This window comes from Esox lucius, chromosome 18 (genome assembly GCF_011004845.1).
Source record: "Esox lucius isolate fEsoLuc1 chromosome 18, fEsoLuc1.pri, whole genome shotgun sequence".
Classification (NCBI taxonomy): domain Eukaryota; kingdom Metazoa; phylum Chordata; class Actinopteri; order Esociformes; family Esocidae; genus Esox; species Esox lucius.
The window spans coordinates 22,569,200-22,591,352 of record NC_047586.1 but is presented as its reverse complement, the minus strand read 5'-3'; the positions used below and the strand labels follow the sequence as shown (position 1 = coordinate 22,591,352).

Sequence of the window (22,153 nt, the reverse complement as noted above, 5' to 3'; positions counted from 1 at the left end):
ACCAGCAGGCTCAGGAACTGTTTCTTTCCATCTATGTCTCAAGAGTTGCTTATTTTCATCTTCGAAACATTGTTATGATCAGAAACTTTCTATCAAAAACTGATGCATGGGCACTTGTGGAATTGGGCTGTACTCTGCTGGCAATACTCGGCCCTCATTCAGGGTGGTTGCGGTTGGTGGGTGTCCCTTTGGTTGATGCTTGGCAATGTGGGTGGATTGATTTCCTGCTTGTTGGGCCCTGTCCAGTGCCTCCCCCAGATAGTGCCACAGTGTCGCCAGACCCCCCTGTCTCAGTCCCAAGGTCTTACGCTGTTATATTATTGTACTGGGGACAGTTATCCTTCTCCACTAAGTTCTCCTTCTCCACTATAAATCCTTATTGATATGAGGAATGCATTTTCTGAATTTTCCCAGTCTCCTCCCGTTTTGAACTTAGGAGGGCATGAGGTCCTGGCCTACATCTGCGGAGTACCTGGCTTGGGGGACCCATTGGTGTCCCTGTCCAGAGTACTCCTGGTTGTGTTGCAGATCAAGGCGATGTCTGACGATTTCAGCTGCCACTGTACTGACACCTCCCCCTCCCCTGTGTTGTCCCTTTCCTTGGCCATCTGGTCATGCTTCCGACCTGGACTAAGTTTAAATAGACTTAAGACTCAGACCAGAAGAGAACTGGTCACCCCTCTGAGACTGGTTCCTCTCTAGGCTTCTTCCTAAATTTTGGCATTCTTAGGGAGTTTTTCCTAGCCACTGAAATTCAACACTACTGTTGTTTGCTCCTTGGGGTGTTTTGAAGGCCAGGTGTTTTGTAAAAGCCCTTTGTGACATCTGCTGATATAAAAGGGGCTTTATAAATACATTTGATTGATTGATTGCTGTAACCCTGCTGAACTCTCTGACCCAGAGAATCTGTGAACTCTATGACCCATCACTAAACATACCCTCCCCCGCCTCTCCGGGACCTTGTTGCACTACTCCCTTTGTACTACTCTGACACTGACAAGTCTGATAATGGACGTTTTCAGTTGTTACAGTTATATGGCTACCTCAGGAACCTCACTGCTGTAATCCTTGCATTTGCACATGCACCTTGCACATTCAGTTTGTCTTGATTGCACATTTAGAATAGTGTTCCCTGTTTCCAGTGATATCTGTAATCCCATCCAATGGTTATATCCTGGCTTTTCCCAAAAGGCTTGATTAGAAAAGTAATCCTGTTTCCCAAAGATGATTGGAATAGACACAGCTCACTGGAGAATTCTCAGTTTTATATTGGTTGTGAGCTATATTGTCCTGGACTGTGTTTTCCCACTATACACAGTCTTTTCATTTGAAAGTCTAAAGATGTAGCTGGGCATAAAGACATAGTTGTTAGGCTGGTACATGTTATGACCATATTCATACATGCTCATATCCTCCAGTGCACAGCTCCAGTGGCAGCATACCTGCCAATAAACCATTGCCCAATTAATTTTGAAATATTGTTGTCGAAGCTGGTTGTATTTTTGACACAACCATTCCTGATAGTGGCCATATTAGGCTTTAAAATGTTCTGTTGCTTTCGTTTGCTTCTTGTTACTCTGCCATCAACTGTGTGGGTCACACTGGAGTATAAAAAACTGTTTAACAGATCTAGTAAATGCTAGAGGGTCATGCAGCAATCCCTAATGACTGTGGGCTATGTGTATTTCTTACATGTTATTTTGACCTTATAAGTCAACCATGAGGTTCTCACATTGCTGACACAGCACCAGTTTAATAGCAAGATATCTGACCTCGAAAATAAGATCTGAATTCCAGCTTGGTTGTTTTGAGGACCCATGCCACGGTATGGTCCTGTCTCGGCACAGCATGTGACATTACACATCCAGATTTAGCTTTATTACTAGCCAGGACATTTTAATATTTTGAATCATGTTATAAAAATGCTAACGTAAGCCAAGCTGCTGTAGGAGGTCTCAGGCAAACTCCTGTCTGTGGCGATAACACCACCCTAAACATACATATATATATTGGATCAAGAGTTACTATTTGGTCCTCCAAGGCCCTGCTGAAATAGAGCTGTGTTCAGGTACTGTGTTGTGTTGTGCCAATTAAAAATTCTAAGCTCTGGTATACCACAACCCCTTTTGCATTATTACCTAGATGTTGTTTTAAAAAAAAAAAGCCCTATTGAGAGAGAACCTTAATACGACCTTAACATGATCTTACCCTGGAACCTGTGGAAAACTGTAATAATTGAAGAGTCAATCCTGTTTAGCGTTTGTTTACATTGGTTGGATGACATGAATGAAGAGTACAGCAAAGCATTTCCCTCAAGTACAAAGAGGCAGGTCAGAGTTTTACACCAGGGTTTTTTGGATTGAAATAAATTGAACTTCATGAATGCTTTGTCTGCATGTCGTGAATGACAGCGTCGTCGGTTGTCCTGGCACATATTTAGGCTGTCAGATGAGAGCCCTGTCCAAGAAATGGAAAGGCCCTCAGTAGCTCCCCCTTGTGGTCAGTCTTGCATTGATCTGCTCACAACTCCCCAAAAATTAAGTATACCTAAACTTACTAATTTAACACTGCACTGGCAATGCTTGAAAGACACAGATACACAGATGAGATGTCTAGCCATTTCTGTGGAACAGACACTGCAATTGTGCAGATGCATGGATACAAACTTTTTTCATTTCTATGACAGAATCCTTAACAAACAGGGCGGTGAGGTGAAATGTTTTGAATGGATAGAGAAGAGCTGACGCGATTCTCAGTATTTCGCCTGAAATTCATGTAATATTTCTAGACATGTCTATATAACAATATATTTCTGATGAAACCTACGATAAGGTTTCACTCTATTGAACATTAAACTGCTCCGTATTGGGCAACAAGACAACTGTTTGAATGCACAGGTTAAAACAGACCATATTTCATGGAAATTATAGAATGTGAAAAAGCTGACATCCTTAATTACACATATTTAATACAGAATAGTTTGAACCAGTATGCTGGTGTTTGCTTCTTTAAAAGAGGTTAAAGCGGTCTTCTGAAAAGGTTAAGCTGTATATCAGGAGTTTCATGCAGCTATATTACAGTCAGCAATATGAGTGGATAAGATGATTGAAATACTTGATGTTATGATATTAAGTCCTATCTCTAAGTACTACAGGACCGTTTTAGCCAACTGAAATGTGAAACAAATAAAAGTTCCTCCAATATGTGGAATGGATTTTACTGTAGATCAATGACTACTAATTTTATTAAAACATTTCATGAGCAGTTATTGAAAGCCTTCACCTGTCTGTTTGAGGTTTGTTGAAGTTTTCTTTTTCTCCAAGGTGATAAATCAAACTAAGTATGACGTACAGTAACGGCCAATTCACACATATGTTGAGTTCAGATAAGTTTGCAAGAACAATTATAGAAATTCATTTAAAAAATGAATGAAAAATGCAAATTAATAAATATACAATGTTGCTGATAAGGACAAATAACATAACATTTAACCTAAATGTTTTCAGATTAGATTTCATAAAAAACAAATTGAGTTTGTTTAGGGTCAGTGGGCCACATGAACTCAATCCATTGCTGTATGTCAGGCTCAGTGGCATAAACGTGGGAAGACGTTTTATCAACTTCCATTAGTACATTTTCAACAACTTTTTTGCACATTAACTCCACTGAATTAAATGCAGGGACAAATATTAGACAATGATGCAATGCCAGCGCGGCCAGGGCGAGCGGGTGGGGGACGTTCTGGAGTGGTCCATAATTAGCTTCTGCTTGGTTGGCAACTTCAACCAGATATAAAGAGGATGAGACCCCAGCATCCTTAAGTCAGACATCTTCTTCCTCTGTGGTAAGACCTTCTCTATCTTCTTTGAATTGTGCGAGTAGCTTTTCTTCACATTTATTTCTTCGCACAGTCTGAGGCAGTAGCTAACTGCGGAATGGATTTTTGCATTCTGTGGTACTGTAACATTTTAGAATATGCAATCAAGTCTCACTGATTCAATCACATTTTTTATGTATTTATTTTGTTTGTGTCTTCTCTACTTGTAATGTGTTCTGACTTAATTAAAAACTGTTTGCTGTTTGTTAACTGATGGGATTTTCAATAACGTAGCCAGGGTTTTACACCTGTGGTTGAACTTGACAAATAAAATACATCTGGTCCTGAAGGAATTTACCCTAAATCATAAGGATGGAGGGTTTTGTTCATTAACCACAATCACATTTTTGACAGGTTCCTCAAAGAAGTCCAAATTAATCTATAGGTGGGGGCAAATAAGGTGAGACCTGGTTTGAGTCTTCTTGTGATGAGAACATTCAGTAAGTATTCAGATCACTTAACTTTTGACTGAAGCAGACACTGACCTTATCTTGTTTCTTTCATCGCTTACCAAGTGATCCATCACCATGAGTACGGACGCGGAGATGCAGATCTACGGCAAGGCCGCCATATACCTCCGCAAGCCTGAGAGGGAAAGGATTGAGGCACAAGCCAAGCCTTTTGATTCAAAGAACTCCTGCTATGTAACAGACAAGGTGGAGCTGTACCTCAAGGGTTTGGTCACTGACAGGTCTGAAGGAAAGTGTGTTGTAACTGTCACGAAACCCGATGGCTCTAAGCAGGTAAGCATGACCAGAGGAACATAAAAGCATGTGCAACGTGAAATCAGGAACATAAAAAGCATGTGTATGAGGGATTGTTTGTGCATTTGTCATGTTAGTATTTGTGTATGAGTGATTGTTTGTGCATTTGTCATGTTAGTATTAATGTATAAGTGGGGGATAGTCAAGTCATTGTATTATATGGGGGTGAGATTTATTTTTAAGATTCAACTTGTAATTTATTAGGAAAAAGCATTCAAAGTCATATCCATTTTGACCTTTCAGGAAGGAGTCGAATTCAAAGAGGCAGACATCTATGAGATGAACCCTCCTAAGTACGACAAGATTGAGGACATGGCCATGATGACCTACCTGAATGAAGCCTCCGTCTTGTATAACCTCAAAGAGCGTTATGCAGCATGGATGATCTACGTATGAACCCACTTACATTACACACACCCACACATTAAGAAATTCACTCACAATCTTTCACATAAATGAACAGTAGAAACAAAAAGACACCAATAAAGTAGACCCATATACACTGGCTTGAACAAGTATTCAGGGCTTAAAAATCTGGACCTCAAAATGCATTATTGTGAGGTGAGGTTTATGTTGGGAAATTCATCTGAAATATTGTTTTTGTTGTGTTAATTTAGTAATATGAGAGAATTGGTCAGGGGAATTCATAATTTCCAAAGCACTATAGGTATACCAAAGTACCCAAAAATCCTTATATAAATCCAGTAAAATGTACCGGTGACTTTGCTAATCCTCTCATTTGTTGTGCTCCTCCTCCAGACCTACTCTGGGCTCTTCTGTGCCACGGTGAACCCCTACAAGTGGCTCCCAGTGTACGACATAGAGGTTGTCAACGCCTATAGAGGGAAGAAGAGGATGGAGGCCCCACCCCACATCTTCTCAGTCTCTGACAACGCCTTTCAGTTCATGGTGATTGGTACGCGTCTATTGATTGGATAAAATATAATAAAAATTAGCATCTACTGATTTTGTCTAAATAATAAGTTTTCTGAAAATACCAAATTCCACTACAATTGAAACATTCAAAAATGAAACACATGATGATGCTAAGAAATGCAATAGTTTTCAAGCATTGTTTTTTATCATTTTGGTTACAGATAAGGAAAACCAGTCAGTCCTGATTACGTAAGATGTTTCCTTGAATTTCAACTGATATTTACATTTATGAATGATTTATTTATATTAGAAACGGCTTAGCAATGCTGTTTCTTAGTGAAAACTAAAACCAATCTGACACTCCAAGATGTAACTAAAACACAAATTTCTCTGTCATATAAACCAGCGGAGAATCTGGCGCAGGAAAGACTGTCAACACCAAACGTGTCATCCAGTACTTTGCCACCATCGCAGTTTCTGGAGAGAAGAAGAAGGAAGACCCCAATAAAATGCAGGTAAGATGTTAAAGAAATTTGTATAATTTTTTTTTATACAATGTCAGTTTAGTTGGGTGTGAAAAACAAAATCAGAGGGAGGGATTCTGTTTAAAGAACAGTGTTAAAAGCTTTACCATTCTAAACAACTTGTGTTTGTCTCATCCAGGGGTCTCTTGAGGATCAGATCATTGCAGCTAACCCTCTGCTGGAGGCTTATGGTAATGCCAAGACAGTGAGGAACGACAACTCGTCTCGCTTTGTAAGTATACAAGTTAACAATAAAACTATAAAAAATGTAGGAATTTATAGATATGTTAATTTGAGCCAGTTGCAATAGTAGAAAAATAATAATTTGCTATGAAGAATATTTTTACTATACATTTTTTGTGGCGGTGGCTACATTTTTTAAAAGAAAGTTAAGTCTAAAATTTCAGAACAATATTACATTCACAAACAATTTTGAATTAAAGTTTAACATTCCCTTCATTACAATAACATTTTCCTGCAACAGGGTAATACATTTTCTGTCTTAGATGTATAAAAAGTAAAAGTTTAGATTCATTTTCTTAATTTAATTCTAAACCTAATGTTCTTCAGGGTAAATTCATTAGGATTCACTTCCAAGGTGGCAAACTGGCTAAAGCTGACATTGAAACCTGTGAGTTGGGTTTGATTGTGTTTCAACACTTTCGAACATACAAACAGATTTGTTTGGAGATATAACTAATAACTCTTATGTTCTCTCTCAGACCTGCTAGAGAAGTCCAGAGTGACCTTCCAGCTGCCTGATGAGAGAGGCTACCACATCTTTTTCCAGATGATGACCGGCCACAAACCAGATTTAGTTGGTATGTGAGTAGAGGGTCTTCAAGGGAGATGATTCTTACCTCCATCTTTGGGAGTTAAAACATTGAAAGATGCATCCTGGGATTTTTGGTTGTCAAACTGAAACGGGTTCCTGAAAATAGTGCACTATGTCACAAATTTGCAGAAATGTGTCCCATGTCATCAAAACCACTCGCTTTTTAAACTTGTAATTTCAACTACATAATTTCAATTATGCTGGTAAATGACCAAAGTGATTCTATTGATAGGGTATGTACATCCAGCTCAAAAGGGGAGGTTAAAATATATAATTAGCTATTTGCAAAAGTCCCTGAATGTATCTTTAATAGTCACAATGATTACATCCCAGGTAACAAAATATTGTTTTGGTCCTTGGGATCTATTATGTGATGCAGGTAGTCCATGAGTCTCAGTCCCCTTCTTTGATGCTATGTATCAACGTATCCCTAACTGGAAAGGTAGCTCAGAAGAAATTTAACTGACAAGTGGTCTCTGTTCCCCACAGAAATGTCCCTCATCTCTACCAATCCTTACGACTTCCCCATGTGCAGTCAGGGTCAGATCGCTGTGGCCAGTATCGACGATAATGTAGAGCTGGACGCCACAGACGTGAGTCATATGATCTCCTTTATCTAATCTGGAATTGGTAGATTAATGCATCTGAGCAACTCAACTTGGTGACAGCTTTTTATGTCTTTGTTTGATTGTAAATTACTTTGAAGCACAGCCACAAGAGAATGTGGCTAAATGCTCTGTGTAGCTGAGCAAACCACCACTTAGTTCCTCACTTTCTCACAAATTACAGGATGCCATTACAATCCTGGGCTTTACTAATGATGAGAAAAATGGGATCTACAAGCTGACAGGAGCTGTGTTGCACCATGGCAACTTGAAATTCAAGCAAAAGCAGCGTGAGGAGCAGGCCGAGCCAGACGGCACAGAGGGTGAGTCTCAAACATAGATAAGTAATGATTAGAGCATCCATCCAATGCTAAATGTAAAAATAAAAAAATCAGGCCAAGCCAATTTCTGAAGACCAAATGTTTACATGAATTGACCGATGTGGTTGAAAGTCCAAACATAATCCACAATAGAGTTGCAACAACTGTTTTGTGAGTGTTTTGTCAGAAACAAGCAATGTTATGAGTCATGTTCTTCATTGGTTCTCTCCAGTGGCTGATAAAATCGCCTACCTGCTGGGCCTGAACTCATCTGAGATGTTGAAGGCAATGTGCTTCCCCAGAGTGAAGGTCGGCAATGAGTATGTCACCAAGGGACAGACTGTGCCTCAGGTAAAGGGAACAAACACAACATCCACCATTTTCTGACCACCAGTTGTTTTTGGGGTGATTTTTGTTTTTGAACAATGATTGTTTTCCTCAAGGTCTTACCACTTTGCCACTAGCCGCTGTCAAACGCTCATGTAATTTGTGGTAATATTGTTGCAGGTTAACAATGCAGTCTCTGCTCTGGCTAAGTCCATCTATGAGAGGATGTTCTTATGGATGGTCATCCGTATCAACGAGATGTTGGACACCAAGAACCCAAGACAGTTCTATATTGGCGTGCTCGACATTGCCGGTTTTGAGATCTTTGATGTGAGTTTGAGACCAGAACAATAAAATATGTGGCAATTGTGGTGGATAACACCGTTGAAAATGTAAAATAAAGGAATTAAATAATCGCTTTTAAATTCTGTCCACAGTACAACAGCATGGAGCAGCTGTGCATCAACTTTACCAATGAAAAACTGCAACAGTTTTTCAACCACACAATGTTTGTCCTGGAGCAAGAGGAGTACAAGAAGGAGGGAATTGTTTGGGCCTTTATTGACTTTGGCATGGACTTGGCTGCCTGTATTGAGCTTATTGAGAAGGTAAGCTATCTTTGATGATTGTAATGTTATGTTGTAAAATTGTGCAACATTTTTAAAATACATTTGATATTATTATATTTTATTTTTTCATAAAGCCATTGGGCATCTTCTCCATCCTTGAAGAGGAGTGCATGTTCCCCAAGTCTTCAGACACAACCTTCAAGGAGAAGCTGTATTGTCAACACCTTGGCAAGACCAAGGCATTTGAGAAGCCCAAGCCTGCCAAGGGCAAGGCAGAGGCCCACTTCTCTCTCGTGCACTACGCAGGCATTGTGGACTACAACATCACTGGCTGGCTTGAGAAGAACAAGGACCCCCTGAATGACTCAGTCTGTCAGCTGTATGGAAAGTCCTCAGTCAAACTGTTGGCTGGCCTGTACCCTGCTGCCCCACCTGAGGGTAAGACAAGCATCTCATAAGAATATTTTACACACTAGTTACAAACCAGACCCATATTTTCTTTGAAGATTTTTAGAGGAGAGCAATGGCATGCAGATATGCAATTACCGGAAACCTGTTTCGGCTCTTAGGCCCTATTTTTAGAACTTATTTATAAAAGTGTCTTTGAGATATGTGAAGTCAACCTGCTCTTAACATTCTTTCGTTAATGATTAATGTGCTTGTTTAAAACAGATCACCTCTAGAATTTTAACATTATATTATTATTACTCAACCTTTTTTTAATATCTTTTAATTACCCCATTTGAACAGATACAACCAAGAAAGGAGGCAAGAAGAAGGGTGGTTCCATGCAGACTGTGTCCTCCCAGTTCAGGGTGAGATAACATTTTTGTATATTCAGTCCTTCAATTGACAGTCATTGATTATTTTAATTGTTCTGTGAAAATGGTATGTAACACTTACAGGAGAATTTGGGCAAGCTGATGACCAACCTAAGGAGCACTCACCCTCACTTTGTGCGTTGCCTAATCCCCAATGAGTCAAAGACTCCAGGTATAGAATTAATATTGGATTATATATTGAATAAAATATGATCAGTACAGTATCCATAATTTAACAAGCAAAATCTTTAAGTAGTTTACAAATATTAACTGATAGACCTGATTCATTTTACTAGGTCTGATGGAGAACTTCCTGGTCATCCATCAGCTGAGGTGTAATGGTGTACTGGAGGGTATCAGGATCTGCAGGAAGGGCTTCCCCAGCAGAATCATCTATGCTGACTTCAAGCAGAGGCACATGCAAACAAATGCACATATGAATAAGGGCTTATCTTTTTTGTAATACAATCAACCTACAACACATTTTTCTTTATTTAGGTACAAAGTACTGAATGCGAGTGTCATCCCCGAGGGTCAGTTTATAGACAACAAGAAGGCTTCTGAGAAGCTGCTTGGGTCCATTGATGTGAATCACGAGGATTACAAATTTGGACACACCAAGGTTAGTCAAATTGAAGCAGAAGCTGAAAACAAAATACAGCTTCAATTATAATTTATAGCGTAACCATTCAAATTCTCTGTAGTTGGTATATCCATCCTATAATACAAAACATCAATGTTTTAAAATGTAATATCATTGCAAACAACCATCCCTTGTTCTTGTTCATATCGAACTAATAAAGTTTACCTCTTTTTATTAAATAATTTCTATGTGTCACTATATGACTGTCGTTTCATAATTGCCCATATCTACCTGTGTCTCAGGTGTTCTTCAAAGCCGGTCTTCTGGGTGTCCTGGAGGAGATGAGAGATGAGAAGCTGGCCTCTCTGGTCGGCATGCTCCAGGCTCTTAGCCGTGGATTCCTCATGAGGAGAGAGTTCTCCAAGATGATGGAGAGGAGGTGAGGAATAGTAGACAAAACTACATGTCAAACAATATAGTCTGATTACACACTGTATATGCTGCTTGTTGTTCAGAATAAGATAGTATTTCTTATAATTATAATGAGATATCATAATTTAACACAGGTTTAATATGGGGTACAAGCTGAAGGATGGGTCAGGAGAAATGTAACCATTATCACAGTCACAGACAGAGCACATACAGATGGAGGGACTTAACATCCAGGACATATAAAATAGAGTCTGTTTTGCTTTTGTTTTTTAATCAGATTTGAAACAGTGACAGATTGTGGAGAGGGAAGGGTTTAGGCAGGAATTAACCCTGGTCTCTGGGGTTAAGTATGTATGCTCATACCAGACCATCTTGCCACTCTATTCTTTCTGTCAACTAGGGAGTCCATCTTCTCCATCCAGTACAACATCCGCTCATTCATGAATGTGAAAACCTGGCCATGGATGAAGTTGTACTTCAAGATCAAGCCTCTGTTGAAGAGTGCAGAGTCTGAAAAGGAGTTGGCCAACATGAAGGAGAACTATGAGAAGATGCAGGGGGACCTGGCCAAGGCTCTGGCCAAGAAGAAGGAGTTGGAGGAGAAGATGGTATCCCTGGTCCAGGAGAAAAATGACTTGGCACTCCAAGTTTCATCTGTGAGTGGGCAATAACACTCACATGGACATACTGTATTAACACACATTCAATATTATTTATAGACACGCACTATTTATAGGCTAAATTATGTTTGTTTTCATAGACCAAGGGAGGGTATCTGAATTTTGTTCTCCCGTTCTGAAAACAGGATTCAGAGAATCTGAATGATGCTGAGGAAAGGTGTGAGGGGCTCATCAAGAGTAAGATCCAGATGGAGGCCAAACTCAAAGAGACTACCGAGAGGCTGGAGGATGAGGAGGAGATCAGTGCTGAGCTGACAGCCAAGAAGAGGAAGCTGGAGGATGAGTGTTCTGAGCTGAAGAAAGACATTGATGACCTGGAGCTCACGCTGGCCAAAGTGGAGAAGGAGAAGCATGCCACTGAAAACAAGGTATTGTGACTTAGAATAGACACGTGGTTCCCTTCATGTGTCATTTACCAATAAGCCCATTGTCTCATAAGTTCCTGAAGTAACCCCTGTGAATAGGCAAAGGACCCCAGGAATCCTAGGTCCCCTGGATATAAAAAACACTGCCATAGAAACCCTTATTATCCAAAGACAAATCAACATAAAGCACAGCTCAACATAATTAGAATTCCAGTAGTATTGCGTGTGCAGGAAAAATGTACACATGAAATCCTTTCTCAATCCTTCGGGGCGCAGTTGCTCCCTGACATTCACTCAGGTTTTTCTTCCACACATAAATTACTTACATTCAATACAATGTCATAGTGCTGAAGCTATTGTTACCCTCTTAAATTGTTTGTTTGGTGTGGCTATTTTCAGGTTAAAAACCTGACAGAGGAGATGGCATCTATTGAAGAAAGTGTAGCCAAGCTGACCAAGGAGAAGAAAGCCCTCCAGGAGGCCCACCAGCAAACACTGGATGACCTGCAGGCAGAGGAGGACAAAGTCAACACTCTGACCAAGGCCAAGACCAAGCTGGAACAGCAAGTGGATGATGTGAGCTGAGATGGAAATTTGGCTATGATAGCATGCAAGATGATATTACCCTGATTTATTGAGATTTCAACAATACATGTGTCTTTTATCTTGTAGCTTGAGGGCTCTTTGGAGCAAGAGAAGAAGCTCCGTATGGACCTTGAGAGAGCCAAGAGAAAGCTGGAGGGAGATCTAAAACTGTCCCAAGAGACAGTAATGGACCTGGAGAATGACAAGCAGCAGTCTGATGAGAAGATCAAGAAGTAAACACTAACAAATGACCACAGTAGTAACTGCCATACTGATGAAAATAATTACTAATTCCTGTATTTGTAAATGAACATCTACTTGTGACTCTTAAAAGCAACATTTATAGTTTATTTGCCTTTACACTATCACTGTAAAATCAACTTGACAGTCAATGTGTTTTTGTTTGTTTAGGAAGGAGTTTGAGACAAGCCAGCTCCTCAGCAAGATTGAGGATGAGCAGTCTCTTGGAGCTCAGCTGCAGAAAAAGATCAAGGAACTCCAGGTAGAATGCAGAACCTAAGCTCCAGTGTAGGAAAGCACACACATGAATAATATTCAAAATATCTTCTGGTAGCGCACCATATTGTTCACAGATATTTCTGTTGGTTGGATGATTGAAGTGACACAAGAACTTCACACAAGGGATACTTGCTACTGATAATTTTTGTGTAACTGGTATGAAAAAAAAAAAAATTCAACTGTGTTCATTCTAGGCCCGTATTGAGGAGCTTGAGGAGGAAATTGAGGCTGAGCGTGCTGGGAGGGCTAAGGTTGAGAAGCAGAGGGCCGATCTCTCCAGGGAACTTGAGGAGATCAGCGAGAGGCTAGAGGAGGCTGGAGGCGCCACTGCTGCTCAGATTGAGATGAACAAGAAGCGTGAGGCTGAGTTCCAAAAGATGCGTCGTGATCTTGAAGAGTCCACTCTGCAGCACGAGGCCACAGCCTCCGCTCTGCGCAAGAAGCAGGCTGACACTGTGGCTGAACTTGGGGAGCAGATTGACAACCTGCAGCGCGTCAAGCAAAAATTAGAGAAGGAAAAGAGCGAGTACAAGATGGAGATTGATGACCTCTCCAGCAACATGGAGGCCGTTGCCAAGGCTAAGGTCAGTAGTATGTTTTAGGCAAGCAGAGAATGTAAATTAACAAGAATCCAACATATAAAGTAATGATGGAACTTGTTTCCCTTTCAGGGCAATCTGGAGAAGATGTGTCGTACTCTTGAGGACCAACTGAGCGAGCTCAAGTCTAAGAATGACGAGAATGTTCGCCAGGTCAATGACATCAGTGCACAGAGGGCCAGACTCCTGACAGAAAATGGTACCACCAACACTGAACCAGCAATGTTCTTTTTCAGTAGAACATACTAACATATCAAAAAACAGCTTCAATCTTAGAGAACAGAGAACCCATCAATATGATGTTTATTTGTTCCTGCAGGTGAGTTTAGCCGCCAGCTGGAAGAGAAGGAAGCCCTGGTGTCTCAGCTGACCAGAGGCAAACAGGCCTTCACCCAGCAGGTGGAGGAGCTCAAGAGGCATATTGAGGAAGAGGTCAAGGTAAGGGACCTAAAACCAACCAAAGTTTAGAGGCTTGTTGCAAAGACTTCTATTTTAATAAGTTTGACTTTATCTCGATTTGTCTTTCTCACTCACAGGCTAAAAATGCTCTGGCCCATGGGGTCCAGTCTGCTCGCCATGATTGTGACCTCCTGCGGGAGCAGTTTGAGGAGGAGCAGGAGGCCAAGGCTGAGCTGCAACGTGGAATGTCCAAGGCCAACAGTGAGGTGGCTCAGTGGAGAACTAAGTATGAAACTGATGCCATCCAGCGCACAGAGGAGCTGGAGGAGTCCAAGTGAGTCACATTCAACAATAACAACTAATGTATAGGGTGTATGTGGTTGGTGTCAGGGGGGTTGGGGAAAATGTTACATCAACATGTATTTTAAGACCATAACAACACTTCTTCAACAGGAAGAAGCTGGCCCAGCGTCTGCAGGAGGCTGAGGAGACAATTGAGGCAACCAACTCCAAGTGTGCTTCCCTGGAGAAGACCAAGCAGAGGTTACAAGGAGAGGTGGAGGACCTCATGATTGATGTAGAGAGAGCCAATGCAATGTCTGCCAACCTTGACAAAAAGCAGAGGAACTTTGACAAGGTGAAACTGAATAAACTTCACCCCAGGATCATATCTGCTGTCTGCTATATCATCAATTGTAAAATAACTGTATCATATTACTGATTTAAAACTTTTCATTAATGGTAAAATCCCATGGATTTTCACAGGTTCTGGCAGATTGGAAGCAGAAGTATGAGGAGGGTCAGGCTGAGCTTGAAGGAGCTCAGAAGGAAGCTCGCTCTCTGAGCACTGAACTTTTCAAGATGAAAAACTCCTACGAGGAGGCCCTAGATCATCTGGAGACTCTGAAGAGAGAGAACAAGAATTTGCAACGTGAGCATTTGACAGCAATTCTGTTTAGCTCATATTTGACTAGTGTTTTGAAAATGGAACATCAAAATTACAAATATTATCTGAATTATTATGTACATTATAAAATGTTTTATTTACCTGTAATTACTATCAAATTTGAAAGACTATGAAGTGCTTTTAATAAACTGTTATGATTTAATTTGAACAGAGCCTTAGCATTATCCACTGCAAATCTCTGCATTCTAAATTCTCCATTGTTTGTATGTGTGGGTCTGCAGAGGAGATCTCTGACTTGACTGAGCAGATCGGAGAGACTGGCAAGAGCATACATGAGTTGGAGAAAGCAAAAAAGACAGTGGAGACAGAGAAGTCTGAGATCCAGACCGCCCTGGAGGAGGCTGAGGTATAAATTACAGCTGTTTGCTGCATGTTTCTTGTCCTTTTGTTTATTGTAGACATTTAAAAAAAAAATTGGTTATTCTAATCCACCTACCTCCATCTTTGTCCAGGGAACACTGGAACATGAGGAATCCAAGATTCTGCGCGTGCAGCTGGAGCTGAACCAGATCAAGGGTGAGGTGGACAGGAAGATCGCTGAGAAGGATGAGGAGATGGAGCAGATCAAGAGAAACAGCCAGAGGATGCTTGACTCCATGCAGAGCACCCTGGACTCTGAGGTCAGGAGCAGGAATGATGCCCTGAGGGTTAAGAAGAAGATGGAGGGAGACCTGAATGAAATGGAGATCCAGCTGAGCCACGCCAACAGGCAGGCCGCTGAGTCCACCAAGCAGCTTAGGAACGTCCAGGGACAGCTCAAGGTAAAGGGACTGGGACAACTGCCTCTAAAAACTGAACAAGGGAAGCATTTTGTTTGTGAATCTGATGAAAATAATATAGGAATTAAATAGTGTAATATTTAATTCAACTAATATACTGTAGAAATGTAGGGGAAACGGGAAATTCTTACCAATTAAATGTCCTTTCTATGGTCTTGTCACACTTCTGCAAGTCCTAATAAACTCCTATGTCATTGTGAACTACCACAGGATGCCCAATTGCACCTTGATGATGCTGTCCGTGTCGCAGATGACATGAAAGAGCAGGTAGCCATGGTGGAGCGTAGAAACGGTCTGATGGTGGCTGAAATTGAGGAGTTGAGAGTTGCTCTGGAGCAGACTGAGAGAGGCCGCAAAGTGGCTGAGACTGAGCTGGTCGACGCCAGTGAGCGTGTTGGACTGCTACACTCCCAGGTATGGCTTAAAAGCTGTTGGAATGTGACAGGGATAGATATTTTTCATAATTTCAGCCTCAAACTAAAAGTAATTTCTCATGTTTCCTCTTTCAGAACACCAGCCTTCTGAACACGAAGAAGAAGCTGGAGTCAGACCTGGTGCAGGTCCAGGGAGAGGTTGACGACATCGTCCAGGAGGCCAGGAATGCTGAGGAGAAGGCGAAGAAGGCCATCACTGATGTGAGTCTTTGAATTTCGTCCTTTTGAATTGCCCCCAAGTATCAATGGTAGCTGGGCTTGTTGTCCAAAACAAAGATCTAGGATAAAGGCTATGATTGGTGCTGATTGGTAAATAAATTAAACAAACTACCATTTCAGGCAGCCATGATGGCTGAGGAGCTGAAGAAGGAGCAGGACACCAGCTCTCACCTGGAGAGGATGAAGAAGAACCTGGAGGTCACAGTCAAGGACCTGCAGCACCGTCTGGACGAGGCTGAAAATCTGGCCATGAAGGGTGGAAAGAAGCAGCTACAGAAACTGGAGTCCAGGGTGAGTTAACAGGAGTCTAGGTTATGGAGGACTGAGACTTATTTCTGTAGATGTATTTCACCATATTAAAATATACAGAAGTATTGTGTAATTACTTCTCTAAAGAAACTACCTAGTAATGACAAGTTATTTATCATTGCAAGCTTCTTCAATTAACATTTTAAAATTACCAGGAACAAATAATAGTTGTTCATTCAATTGAAATGTAAAATGACAGGAAATTTTATTTTTCACTTCATATTGTCAATTCATAACTAAATAGAAGAGTATAACCACTACTTTACAAAGATTTATTATGGCTAATTTCACAACCGTAAACTTTTATCTTCCATAAAGGTGCGTGAGCTGGAGACTGAGTTGGAAACTGAGCAAAGAAGAGGTGTAGACGCCATCAAGGGAGTCAGAAAATATGAGCGCAGAGTCAAGGAGCTGACCTACCAAGTATGAAAATGCTCCTTAATCAGACTAACACATTCCGTTTTCTGTATAAATTAAATGGTGCATTGATTCTTTCAACTTCTCCCACAGACTGATGAGGATAAGAAGAATGTTGCTAGACTTCAGAGCCTGGTAGACAAGCTACAGTTGAAAGTAAAGGCCTACAAGAGGCAGGCAGAAGAAGCGGTAAGTCATATAGTCAGAAAGCATACATTTGAATAGTAGTGCCTTATAAGCTTATGTATTGCCAATTTATGAGAGACAGGATGGAAGATTAATTTGCTGTGTAAGAGACAGGCCTATTCTAGTACTGCTTCCATGGATTTCCCCTGTTCTGACCTTAACTTTCTTCAATTCATCATCAAATTCCGTATATAATTGGCTGACCCAAATCTGTCCAAAACCATTTTAATTTAGAAATGTTATTCATTTATCAGAAGTTTCAAACTCTGAATGCAGGTGTTCTCTGCCTCTTTTCCCCGCCCAGGAGGAAGCTGCCAATCAGCACATGTCCAAGTTCAGGAAGGTTCAGCATGAGCTGGAGGAGGCTGAGGAGCGCGCTGACATTTCTGAGACTCAGGTCAACAAGCTCCGAGCCAAGACCCGCGACAGTGGAAAGGTGCACAACTGTTTCCAATAAACACTCCTGACTAATGTTCAAACGTGATAACAATGGTGACCTTTTCTGCTCATTGAATTGTTTTAATGTAGGACGTTTTAATGGAGCAGAAAAAAAGATCATACTAAAATAAAAGCAAAAATCTAAATTGTGCACTTATACTTAAATGCTTAATCCACTAAATTATTTCTATGAGTTTTGCAGATTTATCACAAATACAATATTTCTTGCTTTGATCTTACAGGGCAAAGAAGCTGCTGAATGAACAAGTGCAAAGAATGTTTCTAATTCCTCTGTGTTGCATAAAATGTGATTTTCATGGTGGAATTTCTTTGCATTGATTAAACACATTGGCCAATATCCACTTGCTTTCTGACTATGGACATATTATTACTCAGCATATTATTTATATTGTACTATAAGCAAAGGACTAATAATGAATTGCAACAATCAAGTGGGTTCCAGAAAAAGCAGTCATTTTGTTGGAAATCAACTATGGGATGAGTCTAAAGATATCTAAAGCATAGTTTGACAGTATTCATTTCACTGTTAGCATTTTATTATGTTACAGACTAATTCTAAAATGGATTAAACAATTTTTTTTCCTCATTAATCTACACACAATACCCCATAACGGCAAATCAAAAGCCGGTTTAAATAAAACAGACATATCACATTTACATAAGTATTCAGACACCTTAAATCCCTCTGGCTGTTCCTCTTGACCATAGCCACAGGTCTTCTTGGGTATAACACTACAAGCTTGGCATTTCTTGGAGTTTCTTCCATCCTTCTCTGCAGACCCTCTCAAGCCCTGTCAGGTGGATTCAAAATGTTGCTGCACAGCCATTGATGTAGATAAATCTGCTGCTGACTCATGTTCAAATATGACTAGATCAACAATATCTATACTAGTGATGATTCAGTTTTCATGTAGGTGAATACTGACCTGGTACACTGACTGAACTATATGTAAGATCTTTAAGCAGCAAAAGTTCTGCATTTCAGGTAGTACAAAAAAGAACATGAATTCAAAATAAGTAGGTACTTGGTTCCATTTATTAGGGACTTGACTAACTAGTAAAAATTATCTTAACTCTACAATGCCAAACAGTTGTAACATTTAACACAAGGTGCTGCTGGAGTTGCATGCCACCGTTTTATAAACTAATCATAAAGGGATATAATAAATATTTAAAAAAACAGGTGCTTCAAATCCTTAAAGCTGATTGGCTGATAGCTGTGATACATGAGACCATATTCCAGGCATATGAAATCACAGCACTTTTTACTGCTCTAATTGACATGGACCAGTTTTTAAAATGAATAACACGTCGGGGATTACCTGTGGTATATAGGCCATATATAATATACCACACCCCCCTCATGCCTTATTGCTTAATTAATGTCACCAAAAAATGTGGTGATTTTGGAATCAAACCCACACTGCAGCAGTACATGTGCACCAAAGATAGCGACTCAGTCCGCTCCACCACTCCAGGCTCCCAAATCCTGGAGTCGCCTCTTCACTTTTGATGTTGAGACTAGTGTTGTGTGTGTACTATTTAATGAAGCTGCCAGTTGAGGACCTGTGAGGCATCTGGTTATCAAACTAGACACTCTAAAGTATTTGTTTTCTAGCTCAGTTGTGCACTGGGGCCTATTACCCCTTTCCATTCTGGTTAGAGACAGTTTGCGCTGTAAGGGAGTACTACACAGCACGGTTTATGATTAGGTGTAGCCTGGCCCTAGGGCGTGAAGGTGACCAGAAGGCTTGATACTGTCCACCCTTGCTGTCTTGCCAGATGGGCTCTCGTCGCCACTGGGATGCCCTCCCTCCAGTGCCTTTCGGGGGAAGAGTCACTGGCTTGTTGCTGTCTCTCTGTTGCGCACTTGTGCAATTGGGCTGTACTCTGCTGGCAATACTCGGCCCTCATTCAGGGTGGTTACTTTTGGTGGGTGTCCCTTTGGTTGATGCCTGGCAATGTGGGTGGATTGATTTCCTGCCTGTTGGGCCCTGTCCGGGGCCTCCCCTCAGGCTTGCATGCTTGTTTTTTCTAAAAGATGAAGTCAAAACACAAAGTTTGAAATTATTTATCTTATGTTTTGGTAAATTATTTCATTAAAGCCTTAATGGTTTCTATTATAATTAAATATTATTCCTTATGATGTAGAAGGGCTTAAAAGACTATATAAAAAAACGAAGTTAAAAAATATTTAATTTACATTTGCATGAAAAGTTATGTGAGCCCTTCTGAATTATATGCATTTCTACATACATTTCTGCCGCAGAGGAAGCCACTGCTCTCCACGAGGTGAGATCTTGCATGGAGCCCTGACCGAGAGAGATTGACAGTTCTTTTGTGTTTCTTCCATTTGTGAATAATCGCACAAACTGTTGTCACCTTCTCACCAAGCTGCTTGGCGATGGTCTTGTAGCCCATTCCAACCTTGTGTAGGTCAACAATCTTGTCCCTGACATCCTTGGACAGCTCTTTGGCCATGGTGGAGTTTGTTCCTAATCCCAGCTCTTTACCTGTATAAAAGACACCTGGGAGCCAGAAATCTTTCTGATTGAGAGGGGATCAAATACTTCCTTCAGTCATGCAAATCAATTTATATAATTTTTAACATGCGTTTTTCTGGATTCTTTTGTTGTTATTCTGTCTCTCGCTGTCAGTGGCCAAACATACAAAATCAACAGGGGATCAAATCATATTTTACCTCACTGTATGTATCAGTACATATATATTATTTTAATATATACTCACCTAAAGGATTATTAGGAACACCTGTTCAATTTCTCATTAATGCAATTATCTAATCAACCAATCACATGGCAGTTGCTTCAATGCATTTAGGGATGTGGTCCTGGTCAAGACGATCTCCTGAACTCCAAACTGAATGTCAGAATGGGAAAGAAAGGTGATTTAAGCAATTTTGAGCGTGGCATGGTTGTTGGTGCCAGACGGGCTGGTCTGAGTATTTCACAGTCTGCTCAGTTACTGGCATTTTCACACACAACCATGTCTAGGGTTTACAAAGAATGGTGTGAAAAGGGTAAAACATCCAGTATGCGGCAGTCCTGTGGGCGAAAATGCTTTGTTGATGCTAGAGGTCAGAGGAGAATGGGCCGAGTGATTCAAGCTGATAGAAGAGCAACGTTGACTGAAATAACCACTCGTTACAACCGAGGTATGCAGCAAAGCATTTGTGAAGCCACAACACGCACAACCTTGAGGCAGATGGGTTACAACAGCAGAAGACCCCACCGGGTACCACTCATCTCCACTACAAATAGGAAAAAGAGGCTACAATTTGCACAAGCTCACCAAAATGGGACAGTTGAAGACTGGAAGAATTTTGCCTGGTCTGATGAGTCTCGAGTTCTGTTGAGACATTCAGATGGTAGAGTCAGAATTTGGCGTAAACAGAATGAGAACATGGATCCTTCATGCCTTGTTACCACTGTGCAGGCTGGTGGTGGTGGTGTAATGATGTGGGGGATGTTTTCTTGGCACACTTTAGGCCCCTTAGTGCCAATTGGGCATCCTTTAAATGCCACGGCCTACCTGAGCATTGTTTATGACCATGTCCATCCCTTTATGACCACCATGTACCCATCCTCTGATGGCTACTTCCAGAAGGATAATGCACCATGTCACAAAGCTCGAATCATTTCAAATTGGTTTCTTGAACATGACAATGAGTTCACTGTACTGAAATGGCCCCCACAGTCACCAGATCTCAACCTAATAGAGCATCTTTGGGATGTGGTGGAACGGGAGCTTTGTGCCCTGGATGTGCATCCCACAAATCTCCATCAACTGCAAGATGCTATCCTATCAATATGGGCCAACATTTCTAAAGAATGCTTTCAGCACCTTGTTGAATCAATGCCACGTAGAATTAAGGCAGTTCTGAAGGTGAAAGGGGGTCAAACACAGTATTAGTATGGTGTTCCTAATAATCCTTTAGGTGAGTGTATACCAATCAGCCATAACATTATGTCCACTGACAGGTGAAGTGAATAACACTGCTAATATCATTATCATGGCACCTGTCAGTTGGTGGGATATGCAAGTGAACATTTTGTCCTCAATGTTAAGTGTTAGAAGCAGGAACAACAGGCAAGCGTAAGTATCTGAGTGACTTTGACAAGGGCCAAATTGTGATGGCTAGACAACTGGGTCAGAGCATCTCCAAAACTGCAGCTTTTGGGCTGTTCCCAGTCTGCAATGGTCAGTACCTATCAAAAGTGATCCAAGGATGGAAAAGCGGTGAACGGACGACAGGGTTATGGGTGGCCAAGGCTCATTGATGCACATGGGAAGTGAAGGCTGGCCCATGTGGTCCGATCCAACAGACGAGCTACTGTAGCTCAAATTGTTGAAAAAGTTAATGCTGGTACTGATAGAAAGGTGTCAGAAACATACAGTGCATCGCAGGTTGTTGTCTATGGGGCTGCGTAGCCGCAGATGAGTCAGGGTGCCCATGCTGACCCCTGTCAACTGCCAAATGTGCCTACAATGGGCCTGTAAGCATCAGAACTGGACCATGGAGCAATTGGAAGAAGGTGGCCTGGTCTGATGAATCACGTTTCCTTTTACATCACATGTATGGGTTGGTGCGTGTGTGTCGCTTACCTGGAGAACATATGGCACCAGGATGAACTATGGGAAGGAGGCAAGCTGGCAGAGGCAGTGTGATGTTTTGAGCAATGTTC

The 22,153-nt window shown here is 41.1% G+C and overlaps 1 protein-coding gene across 1 annotated transcript; it reads left to right on the top strand.

Moving 5' to 3' along the window:
• The first annotated feature begins 3,793 nt into the window (after positions 1-3,793).
• LOC105030654 (myosin heavy chain, fast skeletal muscle) lies at positions 3,794-17,787 on the top strand. The gene is made up of 41 exons (XM_010904642.5): positions 3,794-3,844; positions 4,232-4,277; positions 4,393-4,620; positions 4,885-5,031; positions 5,401-5,557; positions 5,739-5,766; positions 5,924-6,032; positions 6,181-6,273; positions 6,612-6,672; positions 6,764-6,862; positions 7,366-7,469; positions 7,666-7,804; positions 8,034-8,152; positions 8,309-8,458; positions 8,566-8,736; positions 8,832-9,135; positions 9,448-9,512; positions 9,603-9,690; positions 9,815-9,932; positions 10,017-10,140; positions 10,404-10,540; positions 10,934-11,189; positions 11,339-11,581; positions 11,978-12,154; positions 12,251-12,396; positions 12,575-12,665; positions 12,877-13,266; positions 13,354-13,480; positions 13,601-13,719; positions 13,818-14,014; positions 14,134-14,317; positions 14,446-14,611; positions 14,869-14,993; positions 15,100-15,408; positions 15,637-15,840; positions 15,936-16,061; positions 16,200-16,370; positions 16,707-16,811; positions 16,899-16,994; positions 17,296-17,427; positions 17,672-17,787. Exons 3-41 carry the CDS (start codon positions 4,405-4,407, stop codon positions 17,690-17,692), a joined length of 5,814 nt encoding a protein of 1,937 aa, XP_010902944.3. The 5' UTR covers positions 3,794-3,844; positions 4,232-4,277; positions 4,393-4,404; the 3' UTR covers positions 17,693-17,787.
• The last annotated feature ends 4,366 nt before the right edge of the window (positions 17,788-22,153 follow it).